Source organism: Stomoxys calcitrans, chromosome 3 (genome assembly GCF_963082655.1).
Source record: "Stomoxys calcitrans chromosome 3, idStoCalc2.1, whole genome shotgun sequence".
NCBI classification, from domain to species: domain Eukaryota; kingdom Metazoa; phylum Arthropoda; class Insecta; order Diptera; family Muscidae; genus Stomoxys; species Stomoxys calcitrans.
In genome coordinates, this window is record NC_081554.1 from 116,269,920 (window position 1) to 116,292,375 (window position 22,456).

Genomic DNA, 22,456 nt, shown 5'->3' on the forward strand with positions numbered 1-22,456 from the left:
AACAGATAACCACTTACGGACGGTCATGGCTAGAACGATATATGTTATGACCAGTGTTGCCACTCAAGAAAATAATTTCCTACCAAAATTTGAATTATTTCCCTCCATAGGATGGGGGTATACTAATTTCGTCATTCTGTTTGCAACTCTTCGAAATATTCGTCTAAGACCCCTTAGTAAATACATTCTTGATCGTCATGACATTTTAAGTCGATCTAGCCATGTCTGCCCGTCTGTCTGTCGATAGCACGCTCATTTTCGAAGGAGGAAAGCTAGCCGCTTGAAATATTGCACAAATACTTCTTATAAGCGTAGGTCGGGCCATATCGGTCAATGTTTTGATATATTGGTTGCCCAAAAAGTAATTGCGGATTTTTTAAAAGAAAGTAAATGCATTTTTAATTAAACTTAGAATGAACTTTAATCAAATATACTTTTTTTACACTTTTTTTCTAAAGCAAGCTAAAAGTAACAGCTGATAACTGACAGAAGAAAGGATGCAATTACAGAGTCACAAGCTGTGAAAAAATTTGTCAACGCCGACTATATGAAAAATCCGCAATTACTTTTTGGGCAACCCAATAGCTGCCATAAAAACCGAACTGGGATCTTGATTTCTTGAGCCACTAGAGGGCGCAATTCTTATCCGATTTGGCTGAAATTTTGCATCAGGTGTTTTGTTAGGATTCATAAACCATAAACTGTGCCAACTATGGTTTAAACCAGTACATAATCTGATATAGCTGTCATATAAACCGATCTGGGGTCTTGACTTTTGGAGCCTATAGAGAGCGATTTGGCTGAAATTTTGCATGACGTGATTTGTTATGACTTCCAACAACTAAGCCAAATATGGTTCAAATCGCTCCATAACCTGATATAGACCGATCTGGAATCTTGACTTCCTGAGGCTATAGAGGGCGCAATTATTATCCGTTTTGGCTGAAATTTAGTACAATGGCTTCTCCCATGACCTCCAACATATGTGTCAAATATGGTCTGAATCGGTCTTTAGCCTGATACATCTCCCGTATAAAGCGATCTCCCTACTTTACTTCTTGAACCCCTAAAAGGCCCAATTTTTATTCGATTTGGCTGAAATTTTACACATAGACTTCTACATTCAATTCAATTAGCATAGCAATTCTTTTCTTTCACCATTTGTTTGTCTAAAAAGAGATACTGGGAAAGAACTCGACAAATGCGATCCATGGCGGAGGGTATATAAGATTCAGGCCGGCCGAACTTAGCACGCTTTTACTTTATAACCCTACAATGCGTACATGTCGGTCCGTCTGTTTGTTGAAATCACTCTACAGCCTAGAGTTCAAAGATGGCCTTTATTTTAATACAGCTCTCTTTATACCGATCTTCCTATAAGAAATCTTGAGTTCATAAAAGTCTAAGGTATTTTTCCCCGATTTCAATGAGCAACCCAAGGCGGATTTAAAAGGTGATCTCATTTATATAACAATCACAAATCATATGGTCTAAACCGTATGCCCGTAATATGAGAGAAAGAGAACGTGCATTAAATGGAGTGGTTTGCTGTGAATGTAAACAAAGAACTGTCATCTTAATAAACTGTCTGGCTGTTTTCAGCAGTTTACGTGAGATCACCCTTTTAAATCCGCCTTGTGAATAACTGTACCAAGAAAATAGAAATGCTCTACTACCCATGCGCTTTCTACCTTTATTTTCCCCGTTAGAATTATTTACATGGCCACTCAACAGGTCTGACCAGATCTGACCATATTTGTATGCAGCTGCCATATAGCTCCTTTTTCGGATTGAAGACATTTAACGCACAAAAACCGCAGTAACTCTATTTTACCCCTCGACATCCAAGGTTCACTCTTAACGAAGACACAGGAACGAAAAGAGTTGAAATAATCTTGAGTTATCCGCGGCATTTTTTTCAGTAATTAGCTTTAGGTTGGAAAAACCTACCAAATATTGAGGTCAGCCTACCAATCTACCAAGGGAATAAAAACCTACCAATTTTGGTAGGAACCTACCAAAAACGTTACACTTGTTATGACGACAAATTGGATCAGACAGCACTCGTTGATATTTGGGAAGTTTACCCCCTACCTTGATGGAATTTTCGAGGTAAATTTACATACACACAAAAAAAATATAGCGTTTGGAGCATCTTTACGATAAACAGAATACTTCAATGGTTTTTGCCTGTTAGGGCGAATATCATTAGATTTCACAATTTTTGTTTGTTTCTCTTTTGGGAGGCGTTTTCGCAATAAATACGGTGCACGGCCCTGAAGCCATCACACATAATATGGTTGAAAAGTCTTCTACCCAAAGACCAAACGCGTCCCTAGTGGTTGGTGTGTGTTGCTATCTCTGGCTTTCCCTTTCCATTTGCAAAGATTATCTCCGATCAGTGAGCTCGTCTCGAAAGAGAAACAAACAAAACTTGAAAATTAAAATATATGGCAGAGCCCGGCCGGGACTCGAAACTGGGCACACGGAGCAACAGCGAGAGCAGTTGCCGTTGTCTGGCGTTCGAAGCCATCAATACAACTTCCAACAGATGCACAGAATCATGTCCACCATGGATGCAGGGTAATTGTCGCAGAAAAAAGTCTGTCATTACACGAAAACACTTGCATTGGAAAAAAGTACAATAAGAAGTCAAGTAAGTAAAGTATTCAATATATCAAGAATGAAAGGTATTGTCAAGACAAAAAACTTTATATTTACCAGAAATTCTTGCAAGAGCTTGTCGCAAAAAAGTACTTTCATCGTAAAAAAAACTCTAACGTTTTTCACAAAAGATGTTTACTTTTCGAATAATTCGTTTCCTTTATGTGAAGCAAATAATTTTTTTGCATGTAGGATAGCAGATCATGATTTTGAGGTGTTACAAAAGTAATGACTAGATTTGTACATCTCCCTTCTATGGTGAAGGGTATAAAAAGCGGAGAAATCAACAAGCAACCCCGTATAGCTATTTATTCCCCTGAAAAATATAACACCGTGGAACTTATGGAAAAAATGAGTCACAAACTCACTGTCTTGATCGAATAACTTCCTCAATCTGGAAGAAACATAATAAATTAAAATTGGGTTGTTTGCAGATTCCCCGACTTGGCATGATAACATTGAAAATTTAAATATATTTGCATCTTTCTTGCTACCGATTGTTAAGCTATCAATAAAAAAAAAGGTGTGAATACTAAATTTAACACTTAGTCTATTAAATGTTCAAGTTAATATAAAAGAAATACGACACCCAACGAATATTTTCGCAAAGTAAGAAATGTATTCAGAAAAGACTACTAATGATGCTAAGACGTAGACATAATAGCAACAGAATAACTCTAATGTCTTATTGCAAATTTACTTTTGCTTAATTGTGAAAATGTTGGGAGTTTTAATTTTGTGACGAAAAGACAATTTCTTCAACATTCTAAATCTGATTTGTTATCATAAATACTCCAAATGCGGACGGCCGGAACCTTGGGTACCCTTTTTCTGTGTAAAATGATACACTCGGTTTCAATAACAAAATATTGAGCCAACAAAAGATGTTTTTTGCTGCTATGTCTAACAATTGCTATTGACAAAAGGTTATTTGTAACCTACGTGTCTGAATAGGGTTTTCGTGAGCGATGAGGGTAATGTATATATATCTGATTCATACTCTTCTTCCATATAACCAATTCTTCGATCGGACTATGAGTCCCTTTGGGGGGTTTTGGAGTGGAACGTTCCCCAAGATCTGGTGATTTGGAGAATTGAGTTAAGGGCAACTTAGCTTAATGCGTCAGTTTAAGTCGCTGTATTATACAACCTGGGCCAAAGCGGGATTAGAGCCGTTTAACGACTTATTCCATATTGGCTCAAACATTTGATTACGATCAGTTAGTAAGTTGTATTCATTTCTATTCTTTCAGGAAACTCTGTGAATAATCATGGGCAGCTTAAATGGCGATGTTGTTGTCATGCGCAATGGACGGTCAACTAGTCAAGTTTCGATATACAATTACCCAGAACACTTAAACCCTTTCTATGAAGAAGATCAACACAAACGTCTGCGCTTTTGGAAAATCTCTAAAAAGGATGGTGAAACTCGACGAAACAGTTTTTCTATAGGCAATCTTAGGGATATATGGTGAGTAAATGAGATTTTCAATTTATCTATAAGCATACTAATGTCGAGCAAACACTCTTACGAAATGCATTAATAATAACTTCCAAAGTGGCACCTATAAAAAGATACATGGATGAAATCAGTCACCAAGATAGCGTTTTATTTCGACAGTGTGCATAGAATAGAATGTGCATTTGCTACATAATATATACCATTTTAAATATGAAAATGATTCGAGTTATTTGAAATCGTTTTAAAATAACATCATATTGAAAACCAACAAAAAATGATTTGTCACGATTTTTTACACTATTCATATCACAGTCATTATAAATAACATAGTGCATTCATTTGTAACACATTTTTCTAATAGAGAATTTTATTTGCAGTCTATTTTGGTACAAAATAATACGTAAATTTCTTAACACATAATTAATAACAGAATTGTTAAGGTCCAATGAATTTAATGAAAAATACTTTATTTACGAGTTATGGCTGCTACTATGTTGGTTTTTCACCGTTGAAAACCTTTATTTCCGCGATTCCTTTTTTGAAACACTACGAAAATAACAATTATAAAATAACAATTTTATTGAAATTTTACCATAAGTATTGAGGGAATGTCCTACTGAATGAAATCAGCAAGTTTTTATACCCACTACCGAAGGATGAGGGTATATTCATTTTGTCATTCCGTTTGCAACATATCGAAATATCCATTTCCGACCCTATAAAGAATATATATTCTTGATCAGCGTAAAAATCTAAGACGATCTAGCCATATCCGTCCTTCTGTCCGACCGTCTGTCCGTCTGTCCGTCTGTCTTTCGAAATCACGCTACAGTCTTTAAAAATAAATATATTGAGCAGAAACTTTGCACAGATTCTTTTTTAGTCCATAAGCAGATTAGGTTAGGTTGAAAAGAGGGTGCATATACTAATCCGCCCCATGCCACTATGGACATACACCTAAGCCAGTAATCGGCTTGTTCTGCGCTCCAAAAACTATAAAGTAATCTCTAAAAAAAAAATTTCAAGTTAGGAATTCCGTGCAACTTCAAAATCCCTCATGGTTTTCAATACCACTCCCCTAAGTTGGTATTCTGTCTCCACCTAAGTGCCGGTATCTGTTAGACGCGAAAGCCGGGCAATGACAAAAGAAATTGTACAACGTCTCATCATCTTCCCCGCATGACCTACACATGCTATCACTTGCCGCACTGATTTTACATAAGTGAGTTCGTAGTCCTATGTGTCCCGTTATGATACCAATAGCTATACTGACCTCCTTCTTACTTCTTTTCAATAATAGCCTCATCTCACGATCCGGATCCCGTCATAGGATTTTCGCCGTCCTACCGACCGTTTCGCTGTTCCACATTGTTGCATGCGCATTCATCGCCCACTCCCTTAACTCGGACTGCGTCGTCCCGAAAGGCTTCGGGTTAACCCCAAGTTTATTAACGGCAGTTCTCTGGTCTTTACCGCCAAATCCTCTGCCCTTCCATTTCCCCTTACTCCGTATGGCCCGGCACCCAAACGTTGCGGATTTTGCCATCCTCAGAGAAGACGTTAATCTCCTTCTCACACTGCAAGTCTGTTCGTGACCTTTACCTCCTAGTTGTTATTGCCCTTATGGCAACTTTACTGTCGGTAAAGATGTTCACACCCACTTCACGCATTCCGTGATCGCCCGGATCTCCGCCTGCAGGACCGTATTATGGCCAGGCAATCTAAAACAGATCTCAGTCCCTGGGTTCTCAATGTACACACCCAGGCCCACTCTGTTCTCTAGGTTTGATTCATCCGTGTAACATGATCTTCCAGATAGCAACACTAGGGTTCCGTCAATCCAAGACTGTGCCGATGGCAGCACTGCCTCGCACTCGACTTCAAGTAAGCAGTTTTAGTTCGAAGATGGGCTATATCGGACTATATCTTGATATAGCCCACATATAGACCGATCCGCCGATTTAGGGTCTTAGGCACATAAAAGCCACATTTATTATCCGATTTTGCTGAAATATGGGACAGTGAGTTATGTTAGGCCCTTCGACATCCTTCGTCAATTTGGCTCAGATCGGTCCAGATTTGGATATAGCTGCTATATAGACCGATCGGCCGATTTAGGGTCTCAGGCCCATAAAAGCCACATTTATTAACCGATTTTTCTCAAATTTGAGACAGTGAGTTGTGTTAGACCCTTCGACATCTATCTTGAATTTGTCCGAGATCAGTCCAGATTTGGATGTAGCTGCCATATAGACCGATCTCTCGATTTAAGGTCTTGCGCCCATAAAAGGAGCATTTATTGTCCGATTTTGCCAAAATTTGGGACAGTGTTTTGTGTTAGTCCCTTCGACATCTTTCTCCAATTTGGCACAGACCGGTCCAGATTTGGATATAACTGCCATGTATACCGATCTCTCGATTTAAGCTTTTGGGCCCGTAAAAAGCGCATTTATTACCCGATGTCGACAAAATTTGGGACTGTGAGTTGTGTTAGGCCCTTTGACATTTCTTTTCAATTTGGCCCAGATCGGTCCAGATTTGAATATAGCTGCCATACAGACCAATCTCTCGATTCAAGGTTTTGGGCCCATAAAAGGCGCATTCATTGTCCGATGTCACCGAAATTTAGGACAGTGAGTTAAGTTAAGCCCATCCACATATTTTTGCAATTTGGCCCAGATCGATCAAGATTTGGATATAGCTGCCATATAGACCGATATCTCGATTTAAAGTCATGGCCCCATAAAAGGCGCATTTATAATATGTTAGGCTTTTCGACATCCGTATCGTAGCTACTAAAAAGACCAACATTTTGTTATACACAATTGAACAATGACTATTTGGTATTTGGTCCAAATCGGAACATATTTCGATATAGCTGCTTTGTGGCATAAGGCATGCATTTTTCACTGGATTTTGACGAAAAGTGGTTTACATATATACCCGAGGTGGTGGGTATCCAAAGTTTGGCCCGGCTGAACTTAACTGCTTTAAAACCTATTATCAAGAAAAAGTAATCGGCGAAAAGCGAATATAGTACCAGCCTTGTAAGGGTTAATATTATAATATCGTTACAAGAGGAAGGTCTAAAATATACTCTCTTTTTTATACCCTCCACCATAGAATGGGGGTATACTAGTTTCGTCATTCAATTTGTAACGCCTTGAAATATTCGTCTAAAACCCCATAAAGTACATATATTATTGATCGTCGCGATATTTTAAGTCGATCTAGCCATGTCCGTTCGAAATCTTAGAGAGAAATATGGAATTATTTGCGGTAATTTTTTTCAAAGGAAACACTACACGAGAAAGAACCGTCGTGAGATAATTTTGACCTTAAAAAAATCGGCAATTGAAAATCCACCATACAATTTAGGGTGATTCTTTAAGAAGTTAAAAAAAAAAACACACTAAATTCAGAAAAATGCTTGAAATCTTTATTAGAATCGACAGTACGGTCCATATGATTTAATGTTTGAAGGTTATTTCATGCAAATGTTGACCTCCACTCCGAACTCGCCTCTCAAAAAGTCCATTGTTACTGCTGTGCTGTGTGGCATGTGGCACTGTCTTTTTGAAACCACATGTCATGCAAGTCAAGCTCTTCCATTTTGGGCAGAAAAAAGTTTGATATCATCTCACGATAGCGGTCACCATTTACAATTACGTTACGATTCGCCTCATCTTCATAGAAGTATAGTCCAATGATACCGTCAGCACATAAACCGCACCAAACTGTGACTTTTCTGGATGCATTGGTAGCTCTTGCAATGCTTCAGGCTGATCTTTACACCAAAATCGACAATTCCGCTTTTTTACGTACCCATTGAGCCAAAAATGAGCTTCATCGTAAAATGGAAGAAACGCCCGATGAACATTGTTATCAGAGCACGCATTTTGATAACAAAATTCAATAATTTGCAAACGTTGTTCGTTTGTAAGACGATTTATGATTGAATTATAGACCATACTGAAAATGTTTGACAGTTAAACAAAACACGAAACGTGCGTGAGCTGTTTAAACTATTGTTGCCAAAAGGATAATAGCTATAAAATCACCCTTTATTATCGGTAAGAGATTTATGTCTGAACATCACTGCAATTGTGGGACCGCCTCCTCAAAGAAAAATATCTGTATCTCGGAATAGGTACTTCCTATTACGAAAAAAAATTAAAGCCATTCTGAAGTAGGATCAAAATTGACTCCAAAGACCCAACAGCTACGGTGGTGGCATCGGAACGTAGTATATTGTCCGCCTTTCTTTTTTTTAGGTGTGGGTGCCATGCTCCAAGCGCACTTCCAGTCGCCAGACCCCAGCCTTAAGGTAAAGGTGGTGTTTACAATTCAAACAGTGTCAATGAGACACTCATAGCAGCCAAATCGAAAGATGAGAACAGCGGAATGACGGCAAAAGTGAGAGAGGGCTAACCTCACAAACTGACATTCCAAGCACTTGCAAGTACTCTGGAAAGACCAAACCAGCCATCCCGCAATGGAGAATCCAGATAAAGTCGGAACAGTAACGGAGGAAACGCACACAGCCCCTGAATCTTCATGGAGGGCTGTGACTTCCAAAAGGACGACATATCCATCACGGAAGGGAAAAATTGTCGCTGGAAAAGGTAAGGAGCCGCCATCTTACACCAGAGTAGCAAAGAAGCGCATCAGAGATGAGATGACTTATGTAGTCATCGATATCGGAAGTGCATCCGTTAGGATTCTACCAGATCGTCGGCCCACAGTGGAGAATCTGGTTAACGTGCAGATTTTCGAACATGTGTGGAAGTCTATAGAAGGTCCACCTATACAAATGATGGCTGGGAGTATGGAGGGGACATCTTTACGCTACGCTTTGCGTCAGCAGAATGTATTTATACAGTCAAACAGCTCGCTCCCTGGGTGGGCGCAAAGCTCGACCTGATGAGAAAGATGGACATCCCCCAGTTCACAAAGGTGTCGATCTTCATCAAGGGATGGACAGCAAATTAGCAACGGAATGCACGATTTTTTGGGAAGCAAAACCAAGGTTTGGTCTCAGAGAAATGGGATATCTTCCACAGGGAAGAGAAAGAGTAACGAACTCTCCTTGTGGTGGGCATTGATCAAGTCTCCGTGACAAGTTTGGCCAAGACTAAACGCATGGCGCACTACGAGGGCAAGGATGTCTTTTTCAATATTGGGAACCTGTGATAGGCAAGGATCCTACTATTGAGACATCAGGTGCAGTGCAGTGCCAGGTGATTGAGGTCATCCAGATAAACCACCACCGAAGCAAGACAGATACGCACGCTCTGATGGAGAAAATCACCAAGGGTAAGATTCATATTGCCCCAATTCAAGAGCCACGGACGACCCGGAACAAAGTTTCTGGACTGAACCATATCAACTACCACCGGTACTCAGCTCGTGCAGGGCAGTCTCCACCGGCCTTCCCTTGATATAGCCATGCCTTTGTATTTGAGCAGTTCTCTGGATGTCCTACTCTTTATCATGGTATCCCCAATACGTTTCATGGTTTGAGTAGAAAGGACGTAAGGCTTATAGGACTGTAGGCCTTTGATGTGACATAACTTTCCTTGCCGGGTTTGAGTATAAACACCACCCTTTGCCTCATGCCAGTCTTTCGGAGTATATGCAAATCTTAGGCAGGCTAGGAATATAGTGGCCAGGTGAGGTTTTTGTAGTAACGCCGGAAATATTTCATCAAGTCCGGATGATTTAAATGGTTTGAAGGTCCTCAAGTCTTCCTTGACCATAAATTCCGATATGATATGCCTTCGATCAACCTCATTATTGCAAGATTCCGGTGTCTCCGTGAGTCCCGTCGTATCCTGTGGAAAATGCGTTTTCATCAAAAGCCTCAACATGTCCACCGTTGTCTCTGCTCTCACTTCCATGTCGTCTACTAACGTTTCAGTTTGGACATGGGTTTTTGACAGAATTTATTTCATCATGGCGGCGTCATTAACGTTATCGGTCTGGTCCGTTTTTTTACGACGTGCTCTGTTAAATAGTCTGCGGACCTCTTTCCCAATAATGCTAATCTCCCCGGTCATCCAGGGTTTTTCTTGGACTGATATCCTTTCCCGAAGAGGACAACTATCTTCGAAAGACCCCACTAGTGCAGTCGTAGTCCTGTTGTCATTGTCGCCAATGTCTTCTATGCTTGAATAATCTAAATTATCTTGCCCAAGTCTTCTTCTGAGTAGTCTTCCGAATCTTGTCCAATTGGTTTTCAACTTATTACGGAAGGTTTTCGGATTCGGCGCTGGCCGTGCTATTCTAAACCTAATGTAGCGATGGTAAGAGAAGGAATGCTCCATGGAGAGCCTCCAATCCTGAACCTCATCGATTAGATTTTCCGAACATATTATCACATCTAAAACCTCCTCTAACCCTATTAACAAAGGTAGCAGTGTTGCCATTATAAAGTGTTATTAGATAATTAGTATTCAAGAATTCTGACAGGGCTTGACTCCGCTTGTTAATGTTTGTACTACCCCCTCGAAACGTGATGAGAGTTCAGAGTTCACATCGCACCTTATTAGTATCTCATTTCGTTTCGTGAAGTCACATCTCCTGAGCAATGTCAACGTGACACTAGTTTTGATCATAAATTAAAAAAAAATTAAGCTAAAATCAAAAAAAAAAAACAAGTAAAAGCGTGCTAAGTTCGGCTGGGCCGAATCTTATATACCCTCCACCATGGATCGCATTTGTCGAGTTCTTTTCCCGGCATCTCTTCTTAGGCAAAAAAAAGGTTATAAGAAAAGATTTGCTCTGCTATTAGAGCGAGACCTGGAGACCTGTGTAAAATGTCAGCTAATTCGAATAAGAATTGCGCTCTTTGTGAGCTCAAAAAGTAAAATAAAGAGATCGATTTATTTGGGAGCTATATTCAGATTCAGACCATAATAAACACGTATGTTGATGGTCATGAAAGAATCCGTCGTACAAAATTTCAGGCAAATCGGATAATAATTGCGACCTCTATAGGCTCAAGAAGTCAAGATCCCAGATCGGTTTATATGGCAGCTATATCAGGTTATGAACCGACTTGTACTTTATTTGACACAGTTGTTGAAAGTAACAATAAAAAACGTCTTGCGAAATTTCAGCCAAATCGGATAGGAATTGCGCCCTCTAGAAGCTCAAGAAGTCAAGTCCCCAGATCTGTTTATATGACAGCTATATCAGGTTATGAACCGATTTGAACCATACTTGGCACAGTTGTTGGATATCATAACGAAATACTTCGTGCAAAAATTCATTCAAATTGGATAAGAATTGCGCTCTCTAGAGGCTCAAGAAGTCAAGACCCAAGATCGGTTTATATGACAGCTATATAAGGTTATGGACCGATTTGAACCATACTTGGCACAGTTGTTGGATATCGTAACAAAACACGTCGTGCAAAATTTCATTCCAATCGGATAAGAATTGCGCACTCTAGAGGCTCAAGAAATCAAGACCCAAGATCGGTTTATATGGCAGCTATATCAGGTTATAAACCGATTTGAACCATACTTGGCACAGTTGTTGGATATCATAACAAAACACGTCGTGCAAAATTTCATTCCAATCGGATAAGAATTGCGCACTCTAGAGGCTCAAGAAGTCAAGACCCAAGATCGGTTTATATGGCAGCTATATCAAAACATGGACCGATATGGCCCATTTACAATACCAACCGACCTACACTAATAAGAAGTATTTGTGCAAAATTTCAAGCGGCTAGCTTTGCTCCTTCGGAAGTTAGCGTGCTTTCGACAGACAGACGGAAGGACGGACAGACGGACGGACATGGCTAGATCGACATAAAATTTAACGACGATCAAGAATATATATACTTTATGGGGTCTCAGACGAATATTTCGAGTAGTTACAATCAGAATGACGAAATTAGTATACCCCCCATCTTATGGTGGGGGTGATGATATGTAAGGGGTATGACTGCCAACATAACTGAAAAATAAAATTCAAAATCGAATACAAAAATTCAAAAACCACAAAACTTTTTGAACAAACCTCGTATAACTGTGGTATGGGACGCAGTGGTTATTTTTATTCCAAAAGCAAGGAAAACAATTCATGCGATGCAAAAAATTTTCCTCCCATTAAACAGTGTATTGAAAACTCGTAAGAGGTTCATAGCGGCATACATATATCGAGGCGATGATTTGTAAGGATCGTCTGTCTCGACTGCAACCCCTTTATACAAGAGTAAGTCTCTATACAGAAGGATCTCGCTCTGCTAAGGCATATATTTTTCCAAAGTATAATTCTTCAAAATTGAAAAATTCCAATGAAGTTCGTACCGTACTTGTTTTTGTATTGCTATGTACATATAAATTGTGTTTTTTGGCTATTATTGTTGCTATTGTTTCACTGTCAATCATCTTCAGTTTGGTCCATAATTTAACCATGAATCTTCTTACAAACGAACAACGCTTGAAAATTATTGAATTTTATTATCAAAATGCGTGCTCTGGGTAGAATGTTCATGGCGCGCTTTTTTTATTTTGCAACGTAGCTCATTTTTGTTTTTTTTTTTTGAAAAACTTTCCTATAGCTCTTAAAAAAGTACCCTTTTAAATAAATATTCAATCGTATTTTAACTTTTTTACTTTCAGGGCTTTTAAACCATTTCGTTTGAAAAAGAAATCTTCAACTTTGGGCATCAACAAAACATCTGAGAGTCCTCCACCTTTGCGCAGAGAGTATGTTATTGACAACGGTTGGAATTCTTTTGATCATCGCTTACGCGCCAGCAATACATCATCCATAAATGGTGACAGCTTTCAAAGAAATGCTGGTTACAGAAGTTCCCTTCAGAATTTACCATCCAATGTAAGAGCTAATTCATGGATATCTATTTGGTTGCCCAAAAAGTAATTGCGGATTTTTTAAAAGAAAGTAAATGCATTTTTAATTAAACTTAGAATGAACTTTAATCAAATATACTTTTTTTACACTTTTTTTCTAAAGCAAGCTAAAAGTAACAGCTGATAACTGACAGAAGAAAGAATGCAATTACAGAGTCACAAGCTGTGAAAAAATTTGTCAACGCCGACTATATGAAAAATCCGCAATTACTTTTTGGGCAACCCAATATATATGCATAAATTCACATATTTTTTAAACCCAATCGCAAATTTGCAAAAAAAACACTCATGTCGATTTCAAATTGAAAAATTGCAAAGCTTGAAATAGCCGTCTTGGGTAATTAAGAAATTTGCGATCGGGGTTACGGACAATAAACTTTCAACATCCGTAGAGTTCAATTGCTTCAACATATTTTTCTTATAGGATCGTATTGGCCTCAATCGCAACGATGATTACCGCAGCACCATTCAAGTACCAAGAGCCTATCCACGTTTCCATCATCAACAGAAACCCCAGGTGCAACCAAGAAGGTATGTGTACGGTGGGTCGGTCACGCCACAGCCATTGCGTAGCACTTATATAGGTGGAGGTGCATATAGTCCAACTACGATAACTATGAGGAGGGGGTGAGTGCAAATCCACGACAAAAGAACAAGGATTGAATAGTCGGGGTAAAGTGTACGCATCTTATGTCCAATGTTGTTTGTGGTCTAGGCACTCTTTGTAATCGAATCGAATCGAATCACCCCTGCCCCTTATCGTTTCTAATATTGACAGAGTGTACTGCACATACTCGTACTCACACATACATACATTATAAGGAACATGAGAGTGTCTTACTTTATGAAAACGGGTACTTTTCGCATTAAAGCTTGGCGCTAAGTTTATTCAAAATTTAATTTTTTGTACGTATTTTGTTGTAACTCTTAGAACTTAACACAAATTTGACAAGAGAAAGCGCGTTATGCTACCTAAAATTGTAAATGCCATACGGAACGTTAAGTAAGAAATGCTCCAAATGGTCCAGAAGTAAAATTGTAGATCGGTTTATATGATAGCTATTTTGGGTTATAGACTGTGGATGGGCACCAACACACAACCGCACATCATTTCCTGTGCCCACGGGTGAAAAAAGGCACTCGTCTGACTTCGTTCGTTTGACGTATTATTGTTATACTACAAAGCTACTTCACTTAGCTGATCGTACGGGTTTACTGGCCCCCATACAAACACAATTTAATATTTCGACTGTCCCAGCGGCGGAGTTCATGTGCATAGAAGGCCTATTTTCAAGCATGTCTAGACGTTCCAGAGGCCTGCTCAGCACATTACATCTTCCCTTATCGTAGATTTCAACACCCTTCATTCTACAGGCATGTACGTCAGAACCGCTATATAATTACTGGAAAATAAACCCTTCCAAAACGATTTTATTGAAAAGTAATTAATTAAATTATAAATACTTTGTTACGATTTTATTCATCTCCTTGAAATACATTTTTATTGACGAAAGTGCTCCAGTGATGACAAATTATTGCAAGATTTAATTCTATCGCCTTGTTCATCAAATCTGAATTTAGTATAAATATAGCCAACAACACAAAAGATTTTTATAAATTAAATGAAAAAACTTACTTTTATTTTATGCAAGCTTGCCGTCATTTGTTAAAAATAGCGTCCACGATGCACGAGGTTTAGAGTTAAACTGAAGGGATGGCATTTATTTGTCTTAGATGACGAAATATTCTGTTTTTTCTTACATACGGTATATGTTGTTGTTATTTGTTCCCTTGTTGCTCATATGACGCAAAACAACCTCAAATTGCATCATGTCATTATATACACCCGATTTAAGGAAGTGAAAGGCAATGTGTACACATATTACAACTTACTTTAGGAAATAGAAGGGTATGTGTTATGGCGCGCTATGAAAAATAACAAATAGAGAGAAATCCGAAGGCCTGTTTACCTTACACCTCCTTACAGGCATAAGGCCTAATACGAATGAAAAATCAGAACTAATTTAGACCTTATAAACGGAACATATTGGCATTTAAACCATGTTTCCACTAGAGCCAACATCCACTTGATATGAGATAATATCCAAACCCCGTTTCCACTACGATTTATGCGGTTTTTATACCCTCCACCATAGGACGGGAGTATACTAATTTCGCCATTCTATTTGTAACTCCTCGAAGTATTCCTCTGAGACCCCACAAAGTCTATATATTCTTGATCGCCATGTCATTTTAAGTCGATCATGTCCGTCCGTCTGTCTGTCGAAAGCACGCTTACTTTCGAAGGATTAAAGCTAGCCGCTTGAAATTTTGCACAAATACTTCTATTAGTGTAGGTCGTTTGGGATTGTACCTGGGCCATATCGGACCATGTTTTGATATAGCTGCCATATAAACCGATCTTGGATCTTGACTTCTTGAGCCGCTAGAGGGCGCAATTCTCATCCGATTTGGCTGAAATTTTGCATCAGGTGTTTTGTTATGATTTTCAAAAACCGTGTTAACTGTGGTTCAAATCGCCCGAAACCCTGATAATGCTGTCATATAAACCGATCTGGGGTCTTGACTTCTTCAGCCTCTAGAGGGCGCAATTCTCTTTCGATTTGAGTGAAATTTTGCATAAGATGTTTTTTTAGCACAACTATGCTAAATACAGTTTTAAAGCTGCCATATTAACCGATCTGGGATCCTGACTTTTGAACCTCTAGAGGTCGCAATTAATATCCGATTTGGCTGAAATTTTGTACAACGGCTTCTCTCATGACATTTAAGTCTCATATTGTCCCGATCGGTCCACTTTTGATTTTGGGCGCTACTTTTGCGACGGTTTGGGCCTGAGGCGGCCTCCTTGGTACTTGGACCCAATTTTTCATATTTGTACTTAACTCCCAAATACCTTTCATTTGAGTCTCATAACGCCCCAATCGGTAAACAAGTCTTGCTGGGGGGTTTTGGGGTTGGGGAGACCCTCATATATCAAGGAATACAATTTTTATGTCAGATTTGTACGCTACTTTTAAATACCTTCCATTTGATAACCATATTTCCCAAAGCGATATGTTTTCGCAGAGCATTAACCACTTTATGAAGTTTTAATTATGCAATCTGGTATTAACATCGCTTTTAGTTTATTCATTTGAAATAAACTAAATTGGAAGTAGAATTAGACAAATTAGAACGTAGCGCATTCATTTTATTTTAAAGAAACTACCTGCTATAAGGAGACCTCCGCGTTGTGGTGGAGACCACTACGGTGCACCGTAGCACAGATGTCAGCATGTCTGGCTAGGCGCTGAACTTCTGGGGAGAACATCAGAAAAATTTTTTCAGCCGCAGCTTCCCCCTGCTAATGCTGGCTATATTTGTGAGAAACTATGCTATGCATAGAAGACATGTAGAAAAACGTCTCCCCAAATAGGTGTTGCACCACGCTACACAATTAGCAATCGACAATAAAACGGAGGTTCTCTATCATTGAGCTAAAACTTGAATCGGACACCAATGGAATGTTCATGGGCTAATTTGCAATTTTATCTGTTATAATAGGTGTGTTTTCTTTGACAAACAAGTGTGTTTTCATACTTAATATACTGTAGGTCAAAATTATATAACTTCGTCGCTGTATTGTCGCTGCATTAAAAACTAAAAATGGATAAAACATATGTATGCGTTATCTCTTTATCCTAATAAGTAAAAGAGTGATAAGTTCGGCAGGGCCGAATCTTGGGAACCCACCACCATGGATTCTGCAAAAAATTTATACAAAATAAATTTAGTTGAACGGCGTAATTTTATTCTACATACCAAATATCTGTCAAACCAGCAAACATTAAAGCTTCTAGGAGCCCAACAAGGATGATCGAGAGACCGCTTTACATAGGAGCTATATCAGGTTGTAGACTGATTTGGGCGATATTTGGCACAGTTGTTGTCGTATCAGAACACTGCATGCAAAATTTATGCCAAATCGGACAAAAATTACGGTTTGTGAGAGCTCAAGAAGTCAAATCAGGAGATCGGTTTATATGGAAGCTATATCAGGTTATAGACCGATTCAAACCGTACTTAACACAGTTGTTGGAAGTCATAACAAAGCCCTACATGCAAAACTTCAGCCACATCAGGCAAAAATTGCGGCTTCCAAGGGCTCAAGAAGTCAAATCCGGAGATCGGTTTATATGGGAGCTAAATCATTTTATATACCGATTTGAACCTTACTTAGCACAGTTGTAAGAAGTCATAGGAGAACATTATGTGCAAAATTTAGACCTAATCGGATGAAAATTGTGGCTTCCAGGGGTTCAAATCAGGAAATTGGTTTATATGGGAGCTATATCAGGTTATAGACCTATTTGAACCGCACTTGACACAGTTGTTAGAAGTATCAAGTAAAAGCATGCTAAGTTCGGCCTGGCCGAATCTTGGGAAATTGGGGCTTTATTTCGTTTATTGAGGCTTTATTTCGTAAGGGCTTGTTTCATAGGAAATAAGGCCTAAATTTTGAGGCTTTCTTTCGTTCCACAAACATTTAAACTAAAACAGAGAGATCAGCATATTTCGAAAGATTTACCGGACATTAGTCAATCGGCCACCTATTGGGGCATTATTTCATTTCTAAATTAGACTTTATTTCATATGAAATAATGCCCAAATTTGCGGGCCATATTTCATTTTAGATTGGGGAGTTCTTCATTTCGTTGCGGCCTTATTTCATTTTTATTTTTGCGGGCTCATTTCATTATGAAATAAAATCCCATTTTTGGGTTTTTTTGCTTTATTGCATTGGGGTCTTATCTCATATTGCATTGGGGTCTTATCTCATATTGCATTGGGACCATGTTACATACCGCCTAGAAAACGTTCTCTTTGGAAGATCTGTCTTTGATAAAAACTCAATAATATGCCGTTAATTGAATGCATGCAATCGATTTCTTGTATATTAGAGTGTCCATTGATTTCTCATATTTTCGGAAGAAGAAGGCAGAAATATGTAATTGCAGTACTGTTTCTTGTTATTGCAATTTTATGGCTCTCATAATGGTTTCCATTCGGTAAATCAAAAAAACTTTCATTCTATGAGACTTCTTTCCAAGAATCAAAAGCATGTTATTTCCCCTTTTCATTGTAAAACCCGTATGGTAGGTATCAAATTAAGACTTTAAAAACTAAAGTGCCTTCTGACATTGTCCATTCTACCAAATGTTGTTTTATTATTACTTTAAATTACATTTTTAAATAAATTGGTAATTTTGTTACATTTTTTTCTGTTAAGTGGATAGAATAAAACTTACCTCTAAATATTTCGAAAACTAAGGGAGATACTTCATACATTTTTTGACAATTCTGAAAGTACGTACCTTAAAGCTGATCCTAACTTAAAAAAAGTCTTAAATGGCGTATGGAACAAGATAGCATTAGGGCAACCATAGATCTTTGCATGTAGAAATCCAAATATAGTCCGATTTAGGATTTATTGGGCAATTATGTTGAGGAGTCCAAAATAACCCACCGTTTCAAATTCGGTCACGATTTTACGGTATACGTCTATGCGCAAGATGTTTCATTTGTCCAGTTTTCTAAAATTAATCCAAAGAAAATGGCTCCAATCCAATGAACAGGTATTCTGTCCAATTTATGGAAAAATTATTTAAATCATACACGAGAACGTATAACCTAATATCGAACAAATCGCTTCATAATTGTGCAGACGATAACGCCATCAAAAGGGCGCACAGTGTGCTCGTCAGCCAAAAAATTATGCGTTGCACAGTTAGATATTGTACAGCTTAAGCACACTTTTTTGTAGCGATTCTTGAGCACTATACAACAAAAATCGGACCACAAAAGAAGATTTGGCAGGCCGAACAATTTTTCGAAATGCCGTGGTGACCAACTTTAGAGGCCTGCCAAGAGGCGCTCGGACCAGCTAGGACCTTGAAATTCTACCCATTTCAAAGGGATATCTCTACCCGTTCTTACACGGCATATTTTTTACTAGTTTTTTTGCGTTGTGGCAAGAGTAGCGATCGAACGCTGCAAATCTCTGGCGCACACCACACATAGGCCATTTTAAACGTGATAATCATACGATACATATGTATGTATATATGGGATCTATAGATAAATATAAACCGTGAAAATTCGGTAGACACATTGGTTGTCATAAAAGGAAGACTAGTGCGCTTGGCTGTATAAGTAATTTCTGACTTCTAGTTCCACATTAGCAATCTCCCAAACACATTCCTCTTAAAGTGCACATCAGATTCATTTTCTCCTCTCAAAGACCTTACGTTAGACACTCTAATGTTCAAACAATATAACACCTAGCCGTTTGGAATATCATCTATTATTGTTATTGATTTGTCGGTATTATATCTTTATTATATGTGTTCGTTGGTTTGTTCATATGTTCACTTTGTATTATCAATATCGACTAATGCTTAGTGGCAATTTGTCGATGTGAATCGATCGGAACTCTCCTCTTGCCCGAGTTTGCCCACCTGAGTTCAGTTGATTCGCATACGGCAAACACTAAACAATAGAATAGCTCTAAACTCTGCAAAACCTCGCATAAATTATAGTGAAGATGCTAATTGTTGATATTCTTTTTTTTATTTCATACCTTCTGGTATGTATCGCCTTTAGATCATCCCAGAGCAGTATGGCTAGCACGAACCCATTCGAATCGGACATGGATGATGACAATGACGATACCAACACCATGAGAAGTATGATTGGCGGCTCCTCATCGACGCTCTCAAAGTCGACGCCGCGTAAAAAACGCCGTGCACCAGCTCCACCCACACCCGTAAGTATAAGACCTGTGGCATTGGCTGCAAAGAAAAAAACAAAACCCTCTTCTCTTAGCCCCTACACAGTAATTTAAACTATGTTACATGTTTATTCGAATGCTAAAACTTGGGACCAATATTCACACATTTATTTCGATTAATTTGTTTGTGTTAATTGTGCTCTAGGCCTGTAATTGGTGATATTAGCTTAATAATAATAGCTATCGATTAGATATTGTATTGCGTTTTCGAACTTGATGTCGATAAGAACAACCTTTGATACAACTAGAGAAATTTGACGTTCAGCGTCATAGGTGCACATGCCAACCTCTGCGCTACCGTAGCATTCGTGGTATTAAATTAATAATTTCAACTTTTGAATGACATCATAGTAAGGTTTGAGTGACAGTCCGCGTATTCATCCATTGTGGTAGCACAAGAACAGGAGAATGATGATGCCTTGTGGTTCCTACCGTTGAAACATTCAGATTGCTTTAAAAAGCCCCACAATTTTCGAATGTTTTCATCCTCTAATTCAAACAAGTCTCAAAGAAATGAATGTAGAAATCCTTCTGCCGGCCAGAGCGGGACAGCCCCATAGTAGATGTCTTATAGTGTCCTCATTCTTGGTGCCCCACAACTTTTGCGGGAGTCTTTTCCGATCAAACAGTGACCTGTTATGACGAAGACAATGATTGAGACGTCTTTTCTTGCTAGTGACAGCAAAGTGTAAAGTAAACCATTTAAAGTCTAGATTGGGCCACATAATTTTGGAGTGTTCACAACCCGCACGTTGTGACCATCAGTCATTCCTTCTACCCAATCCTGAAGATTTAGCTTATAGTCGCTAGAGGCATATCCATAGATTCCAATTCCCCTGAAATGTATAAGGTAGTTCCCAGTCTCGCAAGCTCGTCCGCTCTACAAATTCCTGGAATATCTCTTTGGCCCGGCACCCAGAACAGGTGAATTTTGAACTGTTCAGCAACTCCTTGAGAGAATGAGATGTTCGTCATTATGACTTTATATCATAGCCATTCCATCACTTCTTTAACTGCAAGGATTTCCGCTTGATACGGTAGATACGCTTGATACGCTTAGAATCATGCCTAGAGAAGTCTACTTATTTGTGGAAACAACATACTTTGTTGTTTCCACAAATACATTATTTTACATTAGAAAAGTATACCCAGAGAAATAGATTTGATGGTACATAAAAAATTATCTAATTGTTAAAAATTAAGAGAAATGGACGCTACACGCTTAAAATGAAAAGGAAAGGAATTAATGACATGTGTAAGCTACTTGCTACTCTTTACTATCTACAAACAGTAGAAATCGATTGCTGTTTTATCAAAAAATTATCTATAATCGATTTTTTTTTAGTGTCAATCGATCTCCTGATAAGCCCCTAGAATTTTGATCCAATTTGGCTGAAATTCGTTGTGTTAAGTACACTAACGACATCTAATACACATACATCAAATAAAGGCCAGATTGGTGTATCACACCTAGACAAATAGTTTAGGTTAGGTTGAAATTAGGGTGTGGTTCTAGACCACCCCATGCCACTATTGACATCAGAGCTGGCAAAATACCGGTGACACTATCGATACTATCGCAATTTAATGGTTGTCTGAATATCGATTATTATTCACCCTTATTCCCTTTGTCGAAGGCGAAAATCGACAGCAGTCGAAGTCGAAGGCAAATTTCACATTTCGTGGTTCTCTGTAACTTATTCGCCTTCAACAGTTTGATAATTGAACCAGTGAGGAAAGGCAAAAGTCGGGCGGGGCCGACTATATAGTACCCTACACCACTGACTATACTTACATTTAATACATGAAACCTATGTTGAAATCTAGTGACTTTTTTGCATACCTATTGAAATATTTGCTGTGTTTTATTTTAGTACTGATAGATAAGCCGTGAAGGGCAAAAATAAAACGCTTAAAAGTTTGCAGTGCAAATATTTTTGTTTGTTATGAAGTGGTAAAGCCATTTGCCAACCTGTCGAAACAATGCAAGGAGAAAGGTGCAAATATTTGTAAATTTTAAAACTAAATTTTGCAAACATGTATGGGCATAGCAGTCAAATAAAATATATCAAGATTTGTGCATGCAATTGTGTATATAATTTATTTTAATTTTATTTTTCCATTCACAATAGAGGTATTTCTGCAAGTGGCAAGTGTCACACTTATATGTGAAAAACATGTCATAGCAATCCTGACAACATATGTTCTACATAAGCCTGCACTGGTAATTTATCCAGAACTTCGTTGTCCTGGATAAATGTCATTTTCATACAAATTGCATTGCACTGCACTATATAGTACTAAAATAAAACACAGCTTTTGATTAAAACCAGGGACCCGGAGGGGGTAACTTTTTTCCGCTCCGCTCCCGCTTCTTTGCTTTTGAATTGACTATTTATTTTTCAAAATTCTTCTTGTACACACCACGCACTATGAAGTGATATATTAATTTTGTCATTACGTTTACAACATCAATCGATATTCAATTCCGATTATATGTATTCTTGATCGCCTTCTATATCGGGCTATGTCCTTATAAAGCTCCCATATAAATCGATCTCCTGAATTGATTTCTGGGGCCTCCAGAGG

General features: G+C 38.5%; 1 protein-coding gene and 1 long non-coding RNA gene across 5 annotated transcripts in view; one reads left to right on the forward strand and one right to left on the reverse strand.

The window, feature by feature from the left end:
* The window catches only part of LOC106083286 (muscle M-line assembly protein unc-89), a 106,183-nt gene that overhangs the window by 70,827 nt on the left and 12,900 nt on the right, over positions 1 to 22,456 (forward strand). For 3 of the 4 annotated variants that reach the window (XM_013246214.2, XM_059364581.1, XM_059364583.1), the window contains 4 exons: positions 3,918 to 4,135; positions 12,763 to 12,979; positions 13,439 to 13,545; positions 19,681 to 19,843. In XM_013246214.2, the coding sequence (XP_013101668.2) occupies positions 3,936 to 4,135; positions 12,763 to 12,979; positions 13,439 to 13,545; positions 19,681 to 19,843 (687 nt within the window). In that variant the 5' untranslated portion in view covers positions 3,918 to 3,935. The other variant, XM_013246212.2, reaches the window with a different exon arrangement.
* LOC106083288 (uncharacterized) lies at positions 14,464 to 14,707 on the reverse strand. The gene is made up of 2 exons (XR_001220616.1): positions 14,651 to 14,707; positions 14,464 to 14,585 (listed from the first exon to the last, which is right to left on the reverse strand). It is a non-coding gene; the product is annotated as an uncharacterized LOC106083288 (long non-coding RNA).